Here is a 15,756-nt window from a genome sequence, read left to right on the forward strand (position 1 = left end):
CCTATGCTTGCCGAGTACATCATATACTCCCTTCATATCAGACCAGTAGTAACATTTACCTAATACGGTCGTACCAAAGCAATGGTAACATTTCTTATTTGGTCCACAACATTACCAAGTTATCCTCTTTTCTTAAAAACCCCATTTTTTACCGGGTGATTTCCTTACATAATGATGTGAGATAAAATAATTCCCACCATATGGTTACTTGAAAAATAATTCTCACCATATAGTTAAGGTAGGATTGAATAACCCAATGTAAAAGGATCGGAAAGAACATATACTTGGATTTTCTACAAGTATTGTCTTGTAAGAAAATTATTCCCTATATATTGTTACTTTGATTTTTATTTATTTCTTAATTTTAAGAAGACATATTTAGGTATATATTATAATAATTTGACATATAATATTATATAATAATAAAATTTAAATTAGAATTATGATAAAATAATTTATTTTTTATTTGAGTATATTAATATTAGTTTAAAAAACAACTTTTTAATAGATTTATTTTTTTTGTCCGATATATCTTTTCATCATTTTCTTTTTGCAACAGTTAGTTTTTGTTTTTTTTTTAATCCAAACATTTTTTATTTTTTTACAATTCACACTTGATGTATGACTTATTGCAAAAAAAAAAAGACGAAAAAAAAAGATGAATTATAACTCAGACTTGTACTACCTTCGACGTTAAATTTTAATCCGACTATTTCGGACACAAAATATAAATAAAGCTATGAAAAAAGTATGAGTATTTTTTTACGTAATATTAATACACATAAATAAAAAAATATTTTTAAATTCTTTTATCATAATTGTAACTAGTTTAGATCCCGCGCAATGAATGCGCGGTATTTATACAGTTTTTATTTTTAGAAAAAAAAAAGTAACTATAAAACTAATCCAAAAAATTGAGTAATGTCATGAAATGTGTATATTTTTAAACAAAATTAATGAAATTGTTTATAAATTTTTTATTAGCATATCTTTTAGAAACGATTTAGCATACAAAGAACGTTTTTTATGACAAAAATCTTAGAGACAAATTTTAAATAAGGGATTATATCAAAATAGGAAATGTGCTTTAGGCGGGAAAACTTGGAACTTTTCCTATTCTTTTAGTATATAGGGGATTAGAAATTAAAGTAACAACAATATATAGGAAATAATTTTGTTTACAAGACAATACTTACAGAAAATTCAATTTTATTGTTTTTTCCATTCCTTAGCTTTGGATTATCCAATCCTAGCTTAACTATATGGTATGAATTATGTTTCAAGTAGCTATATGATGATAATTAATTTAACTCTTAGTATTATGTAAGGAAATCATCCTTTTCTACCATATTATCATTGGTCTGTATGGAGGGAGTAAGATTTTTGGACGTTTTTGAACAAGATTCTCGCGCTCCGATGACAGCCTTGCATGCCGTGATTATCCTTCATTTTATGCAATTATGAAGATTAGTCTATAAAATATAATTAAAAGGCTACCCTAAAATGACAAATAAAGGCCACCTAGACAAAGCCACGTAGGATCCAAAAAAACCACCTAGATTAAAATTTAATGTGACGTGGCATATTTAAATATGATGTTGCATATTTTTAATGTGACATGGATTATCAATTTATTATTACATGACATTAATTTAAATCATTTATCTATAAATTAATTTAATTCACTTATATATATAATATTAAAGGATATTATCATTATTCTTAAATTAATTTTGTATATTAAATATGTTGTCTTCCAAAATTTATATAACCCTTACAAATTTACATCAAATTTCATAATTTATAATTAATATTGACATTTTAATTGAAATTTATTAAATATGTTGTCTTCCAAAATTTATATAACTCTTACAAATTTACATCAAATTTCATAATTTATAATTAATATTGACATTTTAATTGAAATTTTTGTAATAAAACATGTTAATAAATTTCATAATTTATAACTAAAATTGAAATTTCAATTGAAATTTTTGTAATAAAACATGTTAAGGAATTAATTAAACCTTTTCATATTACTAAACACTCACCATTATTAACAACTATACAATAATATAAAAAGGATTACTTGAGCATTTTCTTAATCACACGTGGCACAAGGAAAAAGGCACACAAAGTAGACTCATGGATGATTAGTAAAAATAATGTGAGACTTATTGAATGAAGAAGACTAATCGCCTCTTTATTCCCATTAGTTACTCCACCTCATATTAATTCACACACTAAATAGACACTTAAGAGGGAAGAGAAAAGAAATCAATAGGCTAGGGAACTCCAATAGATTTTAAGCGTTTCTTATTGCAAGGCGACTGAAGGATCAACGTTATTAAGTGCCCTCAAATACTGCTATTAATTCAATAGAGGGAGAGAGATTATAAATTGAGAAAAGAGGTGTAGCCGATGAGCCCTAAAATGTAGCGGTATAGACCTCTTATTGTATTTTTGTTTTCCGCTAAATAGCTCGTATTGTTACTTTTTGTTTCGGTATTGCTTTGTTTTGGGTTCAAACCTTGTACCTTCTTTTAATTATATTTGTGACGATATATTTTGTACTTCTATTTGTTAATGTGATTAAGTTGGAGTTGTAAATTCAGGTTGTACAAGAACTATATTTGATTTAGTTTATAACTTTATAAGTGAGCTTCGGTTACTCGGTTAGGCAACGATTTTTTCACTTTGAAGAAAGTTATGCAGCTGGCGAATTTGCTTCTCATATCACTTGCCATATAATCCACCACAACATTCTTCTTTTCAGTTTCAGGTTGAATTCTTTAGTGATTAGATTTTTATTTGCAGTGTTAATCTCATTTATTTGCGGTTCTTGGTGTTCTTTTAATATCGTACTGTACTTTTGAGCTTTTAGGTGGTTCACAAATTTAGAAATTCTTATGAATTTCGATCATTGATAATGTTGGGTTGGTGGAGAATTGGAGTGATTAGTACATAGATATTAGGGTATAAAAGTGATTATAAAAATAGGTGGATGTTACTTTAGAATATGACCTATATAGCCTATAAAATTTTGCTCCTCATAATTTCACATCCATAATCGGGTAAGTATGTACCATAGATATTTGTTAGTGATAATAAAATCTTCAGTACTATAATTTTCTATTTGTATACTAAATTTATATTTCAGTGATAATTTTTTGAGAATTCGAGAAATTTTACACAATATTTATAGTCCTCCTTTATACTCTCACTATATATATTTGAATCTATTATGATTATTCAATCGTATTTATCATATACTTAATTAACTTAACTTTGTCTATAAAATACCTTACCTCTTGGACCAATATCAGTACATGAGCATTGTACTCCGTACTAATGCTAACCCGGGCAATAGGAATGGTCGGACTCACTTGGAGCTTAGATTTCGATTACTTGTCGTTAGGAGCACCTAGACCAAAAAAAAATTTATAACTTCACAAACAACTCTACTATTAGTAAAGAGGCAAGTAAACGTCGGATCCCAAGGGACGGGTATTGATGTAGGATTTTCGATTGCAAGTAGCGGTGTCTAGGGGTGTCACAATTTGGGTTGAGATAAGAAGATCACTTAAATAGCAATAAAAGTAAACAAGCAAGATGATTAAAATGAGATGTAAACAGTTGATTAAAAGCACTAGAGTGTCATGGGGTCACAGGAGATTCATGGGAATTGATCATACAAACATATTCTCAAATTATAAGCAAGCAATTATTGTTGTGATGGATCGAGTTGGTTTATGTCTTACAATCCTAGGAAGGTTTGGGTCCCGGAGCCGAATCGATTAGATTGTACAACACCTACAAGTCGACTTAATCCTCCCTACTCAACTATATGCATGGTTTAATGAGACTCGAGTTGGTTTATGTCTTACAAGTCTCATTGAAAAGGTAAGTGATGGGTAAAAAATGCAAGGATTCATAGGCTCGCATTTCCTCAAACATAACATGTGCATAAGTTGAGATCACAACAAGCAATCAAATAAATTATTAAAACATATTAAATTAAGCATGAATCATCCCCCATGTTGGTTTCCCCTAATTACCCATTAACCCTAGTTAAGGAAACTACTCACTCATTATCAAGTTTAACATGTTAACAAGGTTGTCAATCATATTAACAAAGCAAAACATGATGAATAAATGAAGATGATTAACAATAATTAAAAAGGGATTAAGAGAATTATACCTAATAATGATTCCAAAATAAAGCAAAGAATAATAGAAGTACTTGATGAATGATTGGAAGGTTGTCAATCTCCCAATAATAACCCAAATAATCTTCAATTACCCAAAATAAAAGATGAACAAAAGAGAAATTAAGGAAATGAGATTTGTATTAATATTTGATTAAAAGTTGATTACAAGATTAAAGAGAGATTAGAATGATATAAACTACACTAGAGATTGATAAGAAGAACATGATTCATCTAATTAGACTAATGGGGTATTTATAGTGGGGATTAGGTACACAAATTAGGGTTTACTAAGGGCTTAAATGACGATTAAGTCCTTGAGGAATCGCTCCTCTCAAAAGAGATGCCGGTCTCCTTTTTGCCGGTCTTTCATAAATATGCGCATCTCTCATGGAGCAAGAAGAGGACGTATGGGCCTGTAAGACAATCCGGGCGTCCACGGGTCGGGACGAGCGGATTCTGGGGTGGCTGGACGGGCGGATTGATGCTTGGACGAGCGGATTGGGGCGTGGTTGGACGGGCGTCCCTATGGCAAAGACGCTCGGATTCTTGCAGTCTTGGACGGGCGTCTTTATGGCTGGACGAGCGGATCTCGTCCCAGCCTTCCTTTTCTTCTTTTCTTCTTCTCTTCTTCCAATAATCCTCCGGGATTTAGTCGGGGATGCAAGGATTTCTTCATCATTGCCCATCTACTATAATATGTACAAAGGCCTTCTAGTCTTGTCTTCTCTTTGATGCTTGGTCATTAAATTCGATCAATTTAGCTCTATTTTGCCATGAAAATGCAAGGTTTGCACTCCTCTCCTACCAAGGGAACAAAACCTCAAAGAATATGCAAAACAAAGGACTAAAGATAGTAAATGACCCAAATATGCACTAAAAAGCATAGGAACGAGGCTAATTCGGGGACTAAATATGCTCAAATAATGGTCACATCAAGGAACTTATGTGATTTTAGGGCGATAATTGAAAACAAAGATTAGTTGTTATGCCGCTTATCATAGCATAGCATATGCCATCACACTTATCCATTGATAATTTTCAAATTATTTTATTTAGAGTTCGTGAACTTGGTCTCATACTTGCCCTTAATTCAATTCCCGTCTTCCAAGTTTAGTGAAAATAAAAGTGTGTGTTGATCACATCCTTAAGGTGGAAATACTAAAGAAAATGGAGGAAAACAGATATAAGATTAAGTAAGGGATAATAGGGTAAAATAAAAGCATTAGTTATTGTGTTCATTTAATGATCCATTAATACTCAATAGTATGCAATGAAAATTTCTTATCAAGATAAAGCTTTAAGCGTTCAAATTAGAGCTCAAACAAAGAATTGCAATAAGGTGATACTTATCAATTATCGTGTGTATTGTTACTTATCAATTATCAATAAGGTTTAATGATCTCTCATTTACTAATCAAATAAAGAGCACACCTTATTTTGCTAACAAAACAAAGGGTTAAGAAGGGGACATGACTTGATAAAGAGCATGGATAAAAGATGTTCATCCTCTTCTTAAACTTTCATATGAGCTTCATTTCTATTTTCGATTTATTCATCGATTATTTCCTTTCATTTACTAATATAATTCTTCCAAGCGGTGGAAGCAATACACATGCGTCAAAAATATTACTACTAATCAAAGATAGTTGGAAATAAAAAGAGGCTTCTAAACGAATCCGTGAGTATCACGGGTCACAAAACTAGTTCCCTCTTTAAAATGCTTCTTTTTTATTTTATTTCCTTGCCGTTTTTCACACACTCCATTCCAACTATAAATAGAGCCTTCACCCTCTCGGGTCAATTATAAAAAAAAAATACAAATAGTATAAATCCTCATATATAGTTTTTCTCTATATTTACTCCATTTTTTCATCACAACTCCTTTGTAATCACAATTCCTCTCGTGTTAACTATCAACAATCTACGCAATCTCTTACGAAGTACTTATATGAAAATTAATTTTTTACTTGTTTTTACATTCTTGTGGTTGTCCTTGTTTTCTAATATAATAAAATTACTAATAGTATAAGCTCTTCCTCGTGAAGAAGAGGTCGGAATTGTCGTTTCTAATACACCCTTAATAGACTATTCCGTCTCCTTCTTCACAAGTGATGCTTTATACTATTAGTAATGTTGTTGTATTAGAAAATAATGACAATCATAAAGAATGTAACAAGGTATCCTACAAGCACTCATGATTACAATGATTATTGGTAACATAAGACTTGGGATTACAATGCTTTATTGTTATCATACAACATCTTGTTATCGTACAACCTCATGAGAATTAGAGAATGAGCCTCCTCTCTCTAAAATTTTAGAGAGATAAAATCCTCTCTATAGAAAAAAAAAAAAACAGAATTAAGAAATGGGGTTGAAGGCTTTTCCCCCAAACTCTTCATCCGTTTCTTTAATCACCACTCTTCAAAGTCATCTTCTTCCTAGTTCAAGGTAGATCTTTAGTCTCTTTTCAAATTTTGTATTGGAAATAATAAATCAGTCTTTTTTCTTGATTTTCTTCTTCTTAAAGACTCGACTTTAATTTGCTCTCCACTTTAGCTTAGGAGAGCATTTTTCAGTTATTTGTCTTAGTTAAAGAAGATGTAAATCAAGGATTTAATAGCAATTTTTTTAAAATTAATTTCATAAATTAGCCAAATCATTGTTGATTTTTTCAAATTAACGATGTATAATTATGAATGTATACTGAAATTTTTAATACTTATGGATTTATAACCTGGATTGAAATTTCTTGGAGTCTCATTGATCTCCTTGGGTTGCCCTCGGTGGTTAGTTTTGGTCAGTCATCATGTTGTGTCTTCTTGTGATCTGCCTCTTTGCATTTCCTCAGATCTAACGTGCTTATTTTTTATTTCTTTTATGGGGTTCTTAAATTGTCATACTTTCCCGAGGAGAGTCTCTTCCTTTGAACCCTTTTTTTGTGGTTTCTTCATGGTAAATGGAAATTCTTTGAATTTCGTTTACCATTCTCACCCGCAAGGATGGTATAGGTCGATTCATATGATCGACCTAGTTTCCTTACCTTATCAAAAAAAAAAAAAGGAATGTAACAAGTGGAAAATTAATTTTCATATAGATACCTCCGTAAAAGATCGTGTAGAGATACGAATACTTAAGTTTGGATTTGAAAGGGTACCAATTCAAGATATTTTAATATGTTGGAAATTTTAATTTATGTACCCCATTCCTAATTTCGAAAACTTAATCTATGAAAGACTTATAAGATATTCTCCTATATTATGGTAAATTTAAGTTTATATTTGCATTTGTGATGAAAATATCTTGCAAATTTTTTCATATTAGGCTTATTAATGTGTGTTTTTAGGCATATATTATAATGAAATGAATTTTTACATATTTATGCCCTACACTAAAATCCCTAATTGGTGCTCCCACGAAGAGGTAAACGATTGGCTAATGAATTTACTCCATTCCCATGGACAGGGATCGAACCCCCGACCTCATGGTTAAGGGATGAGAAGAGCAACCACCACACCAAAGCCGTCTCATTGAAGACGACCACTATCCGTCACAAGCTGAAGACGAATAGTGGTCCTCTCATAAAATGCAAGTGAGAGGGCAAGTAGAGGTATCCATTTTCCCACCACTTGCATTATCCACTCGCATTTTATGAGAGAGACACTATCCATCTTCAGCTTATTATCTATAACGTCCGTCTTTGAGAATTTGATAACTCGAGGACATTAGTAAAATGCTACCGTAAAACGTACTACGTATAAGGAGACCCCGCATTCCCATTACCGAAATGGACTAGGATTCATCAATCGGGTCAGGTCTGGTCAGTTTGTTAGCAACTCAAATGAAATAGGATGTTGTTGGGCCAACTACCAACAGCAATTCAAGGGCCGTGGGTTAGTAGTGAAGACCAAAAGTTAACAGCAGAAATTCAAGTGTTATTCTTTGAAGTTACAGCAACCAAAATTGGCAAGAAGATGAAGAATTGAAGATGGGTGGATGAAGTGAAACCTTAACCTGCAGTGCCCTTTATCTTGTCTGTAAGACCTGAGTAGCACAGCATCACAAAGTTCAAACACAAAAATGCATGCTTGCAGTTTAGTTTCCCTTACTTTTAGGTATATTTATATATCTCTTCAATTCTTTACCTTTTGTCTTTAATTTTACTCATCTTCAACTTTTATGCCAATTTTTTCAACTGGGTTTTTATTTTCAGGGTTCCTGTTGTGTATCCATCTGCTCTCTTCAGGCAACCTGAGCTGCAGTTATCTGATGCTAATTTAAATCATTTTGGTTTCTTTAGAGGTCTGTATTTCTCTTTATTCTCTTAATTCTGCTTTATGGATCACTAATTTTAATAATTGGAGTTGATTAATGGGTAATGACGTGGGATTTGACTTTCTTGTGTGTTTGATTAGAAGTCAAATTAACAAGGGTAGTGTCAACTGTCACTTAGTTAGTCACCAGGGCGGAGTTCGTCTTACATGAGACGGTCTTATTGTATGAGTTGTTGATAGACAACTAGGATTATCCAATTTCTTTGAAAGGAGAAATGTAAGAATTGTCAAGGAAATGTGTCATCTTTATGATTTAGGTTTCAGGGGAAAGGGTAAAGTTTTAGGTCCTGTTCTTTTGGACTTAATTTTAGCTAATTTCAGTCCAAAAGAGCAGTGCCTTAAACTTACATGAGACTTTTGTCATTCGTGTGGGTTCATATTAAGAAATGTGTTATGCGAGAATATGTATGCCTGGAGATGTTGGATTCCATCAAATAACCATGAATTGGGACTAAAGATACTGGAAGAAATCATGTTCAGTTGCGTATGATCTTTGCATAAAGCAGATAAGGTCTATATATGGGCTAAGTGTCGCTGACAATTATTTAGCTAATGGAAAAAGTTACTTTGGTTTTAACAACTGGGCCAATAGTTTTACTTACTCTACATGCAGGGAATGAAGAGCCTAAATTTTTTCGGCTAAAGGCTAGCTTTTGGGAGTCCATCAGATCTGGGTATGTCTGTTGATTTCTCTTGTTGATCAATTCAAAGCCTTATTGTTATGTCATTACTAGAGATTTATTCACACTAACACAATATTAATCCACTTGGTGTCGCACCTGCTGTTCTACCTTCTATATGTTCATAATTCTGCTTGATTTAAGTTCTTGATCAATGAGAATTGAGGACTGCTACTATGTTATGTATAAGAATAGGGTTTGTGTAAGAATAAGTTGTATATTAATTATGAGGAGGAGTACATGTATTTATATGGTATCCAAGGGCCTTCGATCTGCCAACAATCTTCGACCTCGCCGCAACACCTTCAAACGACAAACACCCTCTCTTCCATCCTTCACCATGTCGAGCAACACCACCCAAGACACCGTGGTTCCTAACCCCCACGACAACACCAAACCACTAACCTCCTTGAATCTTAATCATTGTGTGAAATTGAATGCGCTAAACTATACGGCTTGGCGTTTTCAACTGACAAACATACTATTCGGCTTTAGCCTACTCGGTTTCATTGATGGAACCGAGACACCACCACCATCAACCATCTCTGATGAGACTAAAACCGACAAACCCAATCCGGCTTATTTGAGCTGGCTCAAACAAGACAGATTAATTCTTGGTGCTCTCATGGGCACTCTCACCGCGGCCCTACAACCAATGATAGTACGGGCCAAATCTGCGAAAGAAGCATGGGATATCCTTGCTCACACCTACACAAACTCATCCCGAGCGCATATTATGCAATTAAAAGAATGTGCAAGGAGCACCAGTCATCAGGAGAGGGAGGGGATGAATTGGTCGATGCATCTCGTCGAAATGGGTATTCATCTTCGACAAATTTCACGTGTCGAGATGTGTATATTTTATGGGTTTTCGGGTCCAAACAATGGTAGGCACTTTGCGTATTTGAATAGCCAATAAAAACACAGGCAATGGAACGATCTTCTAATTTGTGCTTCGTATATGGTCGAAGCCATGGATAACAAAGGCACCCGAAATTATGTAATTTAGTGTAGTCGGGTTGAGTTTTATGGAGCATAGAAAATGGCGAGTCATTATGTAATGTTTTTGTAGGAAGTCGATTTATTAGATAGGTTGCCGTGCTAAATGCAAATGGCCAATAAGAGGTTGGCATGCCGGCATGAGTAAGTAAGGCGAGACCGGTTTCTACAATATGACGGTGCCTGCGTTCGGCGTATCCGTTTTGATATGGAGTGTGCGGTGGGGTAGTGAAGTGAGAAATTCCATCGGTGAGAAGAGATTGATTTAATTTAATGTATTCGCCACCATTACCGGAGAAGAAGCGGCGTATTGGTTTGTTAAAATATTTTTCAACTAATGCTTTAAATTGCGTAAATACTTGAGTTGTTTCGGACTTGCGTTTTAGCGGATATAGCCATATATATTTACTGAAATGGTCGACAAAAATAACGTAATACTTGTAATGGTCACGAGATGGAACCGGACTGGTCCATAAGTCAGAGAATAGAAGGTCGAGTGGTGCGTGAGATTGGAACGATGATGCGGAAAATCGAAGTTTTTTGCTTTTAGACACACAGCAGGCATGACAATTTTCATAGTCTTTAATAGAATAAGCTAGACTTTTATTGATAATTTTTAGTACATCATACGTCGGATGTCCTAATTTGTGATGCCACGAGATCGGCGTGGTTCCTTTTTCTTTGACAGCTGCCAGTGTAATAGGTTTAGGTGGCGTCCATTCGTAAATCCCCTTGGTTGCTCGGCCGTGGAGGAGGTTGTTCCCCGTTCGTATATCCTTAACAAAAAACGAGTCACGTGAGAAAATTACATATACATTATTATCACGGCATAATTGTGAAATTGAGATGATATTACGAGAAATTTTGGGAACATGAAGAACATTAGTGAAATTAAGATTATGTTTAGTGAAGGAACCTGTATTAGCAATGGGGAGACCGGAACCGTCACCGATAATTAAATCATTGAGACCGTCATAGGGAGAGTGGAATGCAAGGGTGTCCAGGTCGTGGGTCAGGTGATGCGACGCACCACTGTCAAGGAGGAAGTTGGTGTTTGGTTGCGGGATACCATAATTAGCGAGGTTGGCTTGCGGGTTTCCTTGAGGTTGACGATAGATGGGTGCAGGGAAGACTATGTTTGGGTAAAGCTTCCTGAACAGTGGGCAATTGGCAATGACATGCCCGGTTTCCCTGCACCATTGGCAGCGGCTTTTGAAAGGCCGAGGAGCAGCATTGTTGGGGTGGGTGGTTGGTGGGTTTTGAGGGGTGGTGTGTGGTCTGGAATTGCCACGGTATTGGTGATTGTGGCGGTAGGCAGCATTGGCCGAAGGAGCAAAGTGGTTTGTGGTGGTGTCATGTTTCATCAGTAGGTCATGTTGAAGCAACTTCTCATGGAGAGCCTCAAAGGTTATGGGTGTATCTCGAGCCCTAACAGTGGTGATGACGGGTTTGTAGGTTTCATAGTCAAGACCTTTAAGAACTTGAGCTATGACATCCTCGGGGTCGAGTATTTTGCCCATAAGGGCTAGTTGATCGACACAAACCTTGATCGAGTTCATGTAGTCAGAGATAGTTTGATCCGTGGTTTTGACGATGGAATCGAATCGTTCTTTTAATTGCATAATATGCGCTTGGGATGGGTTTGCGTAGGTGTGAGCAAGGATATCCCATGCTTCTTTCGCAGATTTGGCCCGTACTATCATTGGTTGTAGGGCCGCGGTGAGAGTGCCCATGAGAGCACCAAGAATTAATCTGTCTTGTTTGAGCCAGCTCAAATAAGCCGGATTGGGTTTGTCGGTTTTAGTCTCATCAGAGATGGTTGATGGTGGTGGTGTCTCGGTTCCATCAATGAAACCGAGTAGGCTAAAGCCGAATAGTATGTTTGTCAGTTGAAAACGCCAAGCCGTATAGTTTAGCGCATTCAATTTCACACAATGATTAAGATTCAAGGAGGTTAGTGGTTTGGTGTTGTCGTGGGGGTTAGGAACCACGGTGTCTTGGGTGGTGTTGCTCGACATGGTGAAGGATGGAAGAGAGGGTGTTTGTCGTTTGAAGGTGTTGCGGCGAGGTCGAAGATTGTTGGCAGATCGAAGGCCCTTGGATACCATATAAGAATAGGGTTTGTGTAAGAATAAGTTGTATATTAATTATGAGGAGTACATGTATTTATAGGGATACAAGGTAGAGAAAATAAGGTAATTACAAGAAGAGTTTCCTAATTGTACAATATTCACACAATCAAATAATTCTAAGTTATATGAGAATAATATGGTTTTGATTTTGAGTTTATTTGGTTAATATTATGGACCTTATCCTATCTTTAGGTTTCTTCACACTAACAAAGTACTACATGCATCTCGTATATATTGTTGCCATTTTGACTTTGATGATCAACCAATTTCAACTTTGACCATTTCTTCAAATATATGTAGAGATATAACGTAGAATTTGACACATTTGATTTATCAAAACTATTTTAACACCAGTGTGCCAGATAACTTTGGTCATAGCTGATACTGGATTTTAACACCAAAGTCAAATGAGGACACTTACCGTGGAGTACTTGTCCGGTTGGTTCTGCTCCCATTTACCGTCTGCATATTTCTGTAGTGCCATTGCATGTTTTGGATCTTTTGAACTGGATACATGGGTTTGAATATGCAAAATCTATTCTTTTATATGACTCACCATTCTTGCTTCCTATCTAGTTCAGCTCCTTGTAAAAAGAAATCCTCAAAGATTCATCCTCATGAGTGTTCTCTATTTGAACTTATTTGTATGCAACTTGGTTGCAATTTTATTGTCAGGACCGGCTACTACCTGTGCAAACAGGCATAGAAATTTAATTGTAGTTCTTTGGATATTTTAATCAAAGGATTCAACGATAATTTAATTTTGTCTGTTATGTGCTGAATGAGGTATGATTAGAAAGCTGCTAACGTAAGCGTTACACTGCAACTGTTTTTTTTACCATTATTTAAATTTCAACTCTTTGTCCTCTTAACCTCGTCAGTCCAAACAAAATGAATTGCATTCCTTGACATAAAATCAAAGCTCCTTGGTAAATTCAGCTCCTATAAATTGTTGTTTGTTTGCTGCTGATGAATGCTTCAAGCTTTCAGTAATCTCCTCTCAAATGGTATTGTAAGAGAAAAACTTGTATACTTTCTTTTGCAGAATATTAAAAAACAATACAAAACGATCCGTTGAACCAGCAATCCCAATTGAAGAAGAAGAAGAAGAGCCAATGCCAGTTGAATTTGTTCTTTCTGAAAATACTCAGACAGATGGTACTGTTGAACAGATAATGTTTTCATCAGGTGGAGATATTGACTTGTATGACCTCCAAGCATTGTGTGATAAGGTGATCTTCGAATTTCATGTCAAGAAAATATGCTCTTGTTTATTTCTTGTCTTTCCCGACCTTACCTGCTTGTCATCACTGTCTGACTATCAGGTTGGTTGGCCCCGTAGACCAATGTCGAAACTTGCTGCAGCTTTGAAAAACAGCTACATGGTTGCTACACTGCATTCAGTGCAGAAGTCATCACCTGGAGCAGGTAGTTTGAAATGCATCAAGTAAACTTCCAATAATGTTTAGGCCTACTGGTAGAGACGTAGGGCCTGTGGATCTATCTTAGGTCGTCTTTCCTTGTATTGTACATTTGTACTGGCCTTTTGCCTCTTTTCAACCCAGAGAAAAGAAAAAAATTCATACATGTCCTTTTCAAAAAATAAATGACGAATATCTTGTGTGTACTGGGACAAGTTATATGACAGAAGGTTATGATGATAAGAGGCTTATTGGCATGGCTCGTGCAACATCTGATCACGTCTTCAATGCTACGATATGGGATGTCCTTGTAGATCCATCATATCAGGTACTTTGCCATATTTGTACAAAAATGATTATTTGTGTGTAGTTTTTTCCCCCCTTTTTTTTTCTTTTTTGAGTCAGGCAGAAGTCACTGACCTCTTGGTTGAGAAAGTCGCCTGCTTGTTAGATTTCGTGTGAAATCCGACCCCCTATTTTGGTGTCGAAACCTTGTATATTGGTAAGACACATTTTGGAAGAAAGTAGTGACACTTAAATTAATCATATGATTTTTGACAATTTAAGGCTTTTTTTTTTAATTTTTTTTTTTTTTTGTCATGGTATAATTCTAAATAGATAATACATCACTAAATTTTCGTTTGGAGGCATGCCTCATACAGTCATACCCATACCCTCTTCCTTGGACTGAGTCCATATTAGTCATGACGAACCCAATACTTGATATGCAGCCATACCCGAGTACATGAAACATAGCGCATTACAATACTAGTGATGGCTTGTTTTTTAGTTAAGGTAGTCAAATATCGTCACTAAAAGCATGGTGGTGCAGGGTCAAGGTCTTGGAAAGGCTCTTGTAGAGAAGCTTATAAGGGCTCTTTTACAAAAGGATATTGGCAATATCAGTCTTTTTGCAGACAGTAAAGGTACAACTTCTAGGCTCATGAAATTTGTCTGGGTTTTTTTAACCGCAAGTTCCTAATGTGAAATCCTACATTCTTTTCCTTTTTTTTTTTCGAGTCACCTAATGCTGTTGCTTGGCCTATATAGATGTAATTTCTGTCATTTCGTAATGTGGTCCTAACTCTTCTAAACAAATGGAGCTAGTTGCCGGACTTTTAACATCTTATAATTCTCCAATGCAGTTGTTGATTTCTATCGAAATTTGGGGTTTGAACCAGATCCCGAGGGGATCAAGGGCATGTTCTGGCACCCTAAGTGAGAGTCTACGGGCACTTGGGCAGGAAGGGAGAGTTCAGACCTTGTTGAAATGAGTGATGAGCAGTGCATAGTTCTCACTAGACTTCTAGCCGCTAAGATGTGTACATTGACGAGGCTTGTCAATTATGGGCTGATTATACAAAGTGTAAATGACAAAATTCGCTACTCTGCCCTAGTATGCTATTCTGTTGAAAAGCCTCATCTGAAAACAAGTTTTAGACTCGAGTTGTCGATGTATTTCATATTCTGTATGGGAACATACTTCTTAAAAGTCACCCCAAGAAAAACAAGGTTTTCCCTGAAATTTCAAGTGCCTTCCATGAAAACTCGGATCGAGAAACCAGCAAATTTTGAGTTTTAAGGCAAATCATGTGTCAACACTTCTAAGTAAATAAGTCAAGGAGAAAAGATGTTCATTAGTGGGAAAATCTAGGGTGGTAGTCGTTGTATATGGAGGTATATATATACAAAATATAGTAGGGGATGATTATCAACACGATTTGTGTAAAAATATTGTAGAAATCACATGCATCAAATTAATAAGAAAACCACATAAAATTAGAATGACAAACTAGAGCTCAACGAATTCACGTTGTCTCCTTGATACAATTTGTCTCCTCTACGGTACCCAATATTAATGAACAATTGTCTCTCATGATACAAGAAGTTACATTTCTCATATTGCGCTACTTCAAACTTGAGTAAAAGACGAACTCTACGATGTTTGATAATCACATGACACTAATACATGGAATGAA

At 35.2% G+C, this 15,756-nt stretch overlaps 1 protein-coding gene across 1 annotated transcript; it reads left to right on the top strand.

The window, feature by feature from the left end:
* Positions 1–8,080: 8,080 nt before the first annotated feature.
* LOC141647589 (histone acetyltransferase TAP1) lies at positions 8,081–15,324 on the top strand. The gene is made up of 8 exons (XM_074455837.1): positions 8,081–8,326; positions 8,425–8,513; positions 9,159–9,219; positions 13,402–13,588; positions 13,682–13,784; positions 14,005–14,105; positions 14,610–14,703; positions 14,923–15,324. The coding sequence occupies exons 1-8, from the start codon at positions 8,292–8,294 to the stop codon at positions 14,997–14,999; spliced, it is 747 nt and encodes a 248-aa protein (XP_074311938.1). The 5' UTR covers positions 8,081–8,291; the 3' UTR covers positions 15,000–15,324.
* Positions 15,325–15,756: the final 432 nt, after the last annotated feature.

This window comes from Silene latifolia, chromosome 3 (assembly GCF_048544455.1).
Source record: "Silene latifolia isolate original U9 population chromosome 3, ASM4854445v1, whole genome shotgun sequence".
NCBI classification, from domain to species: Eukaryota; Viridiplantae; Streptophyta; class Magnoliopsida; order Caryophyllales; family Caryophyllaceae; genus Silene; species Silene latifolia.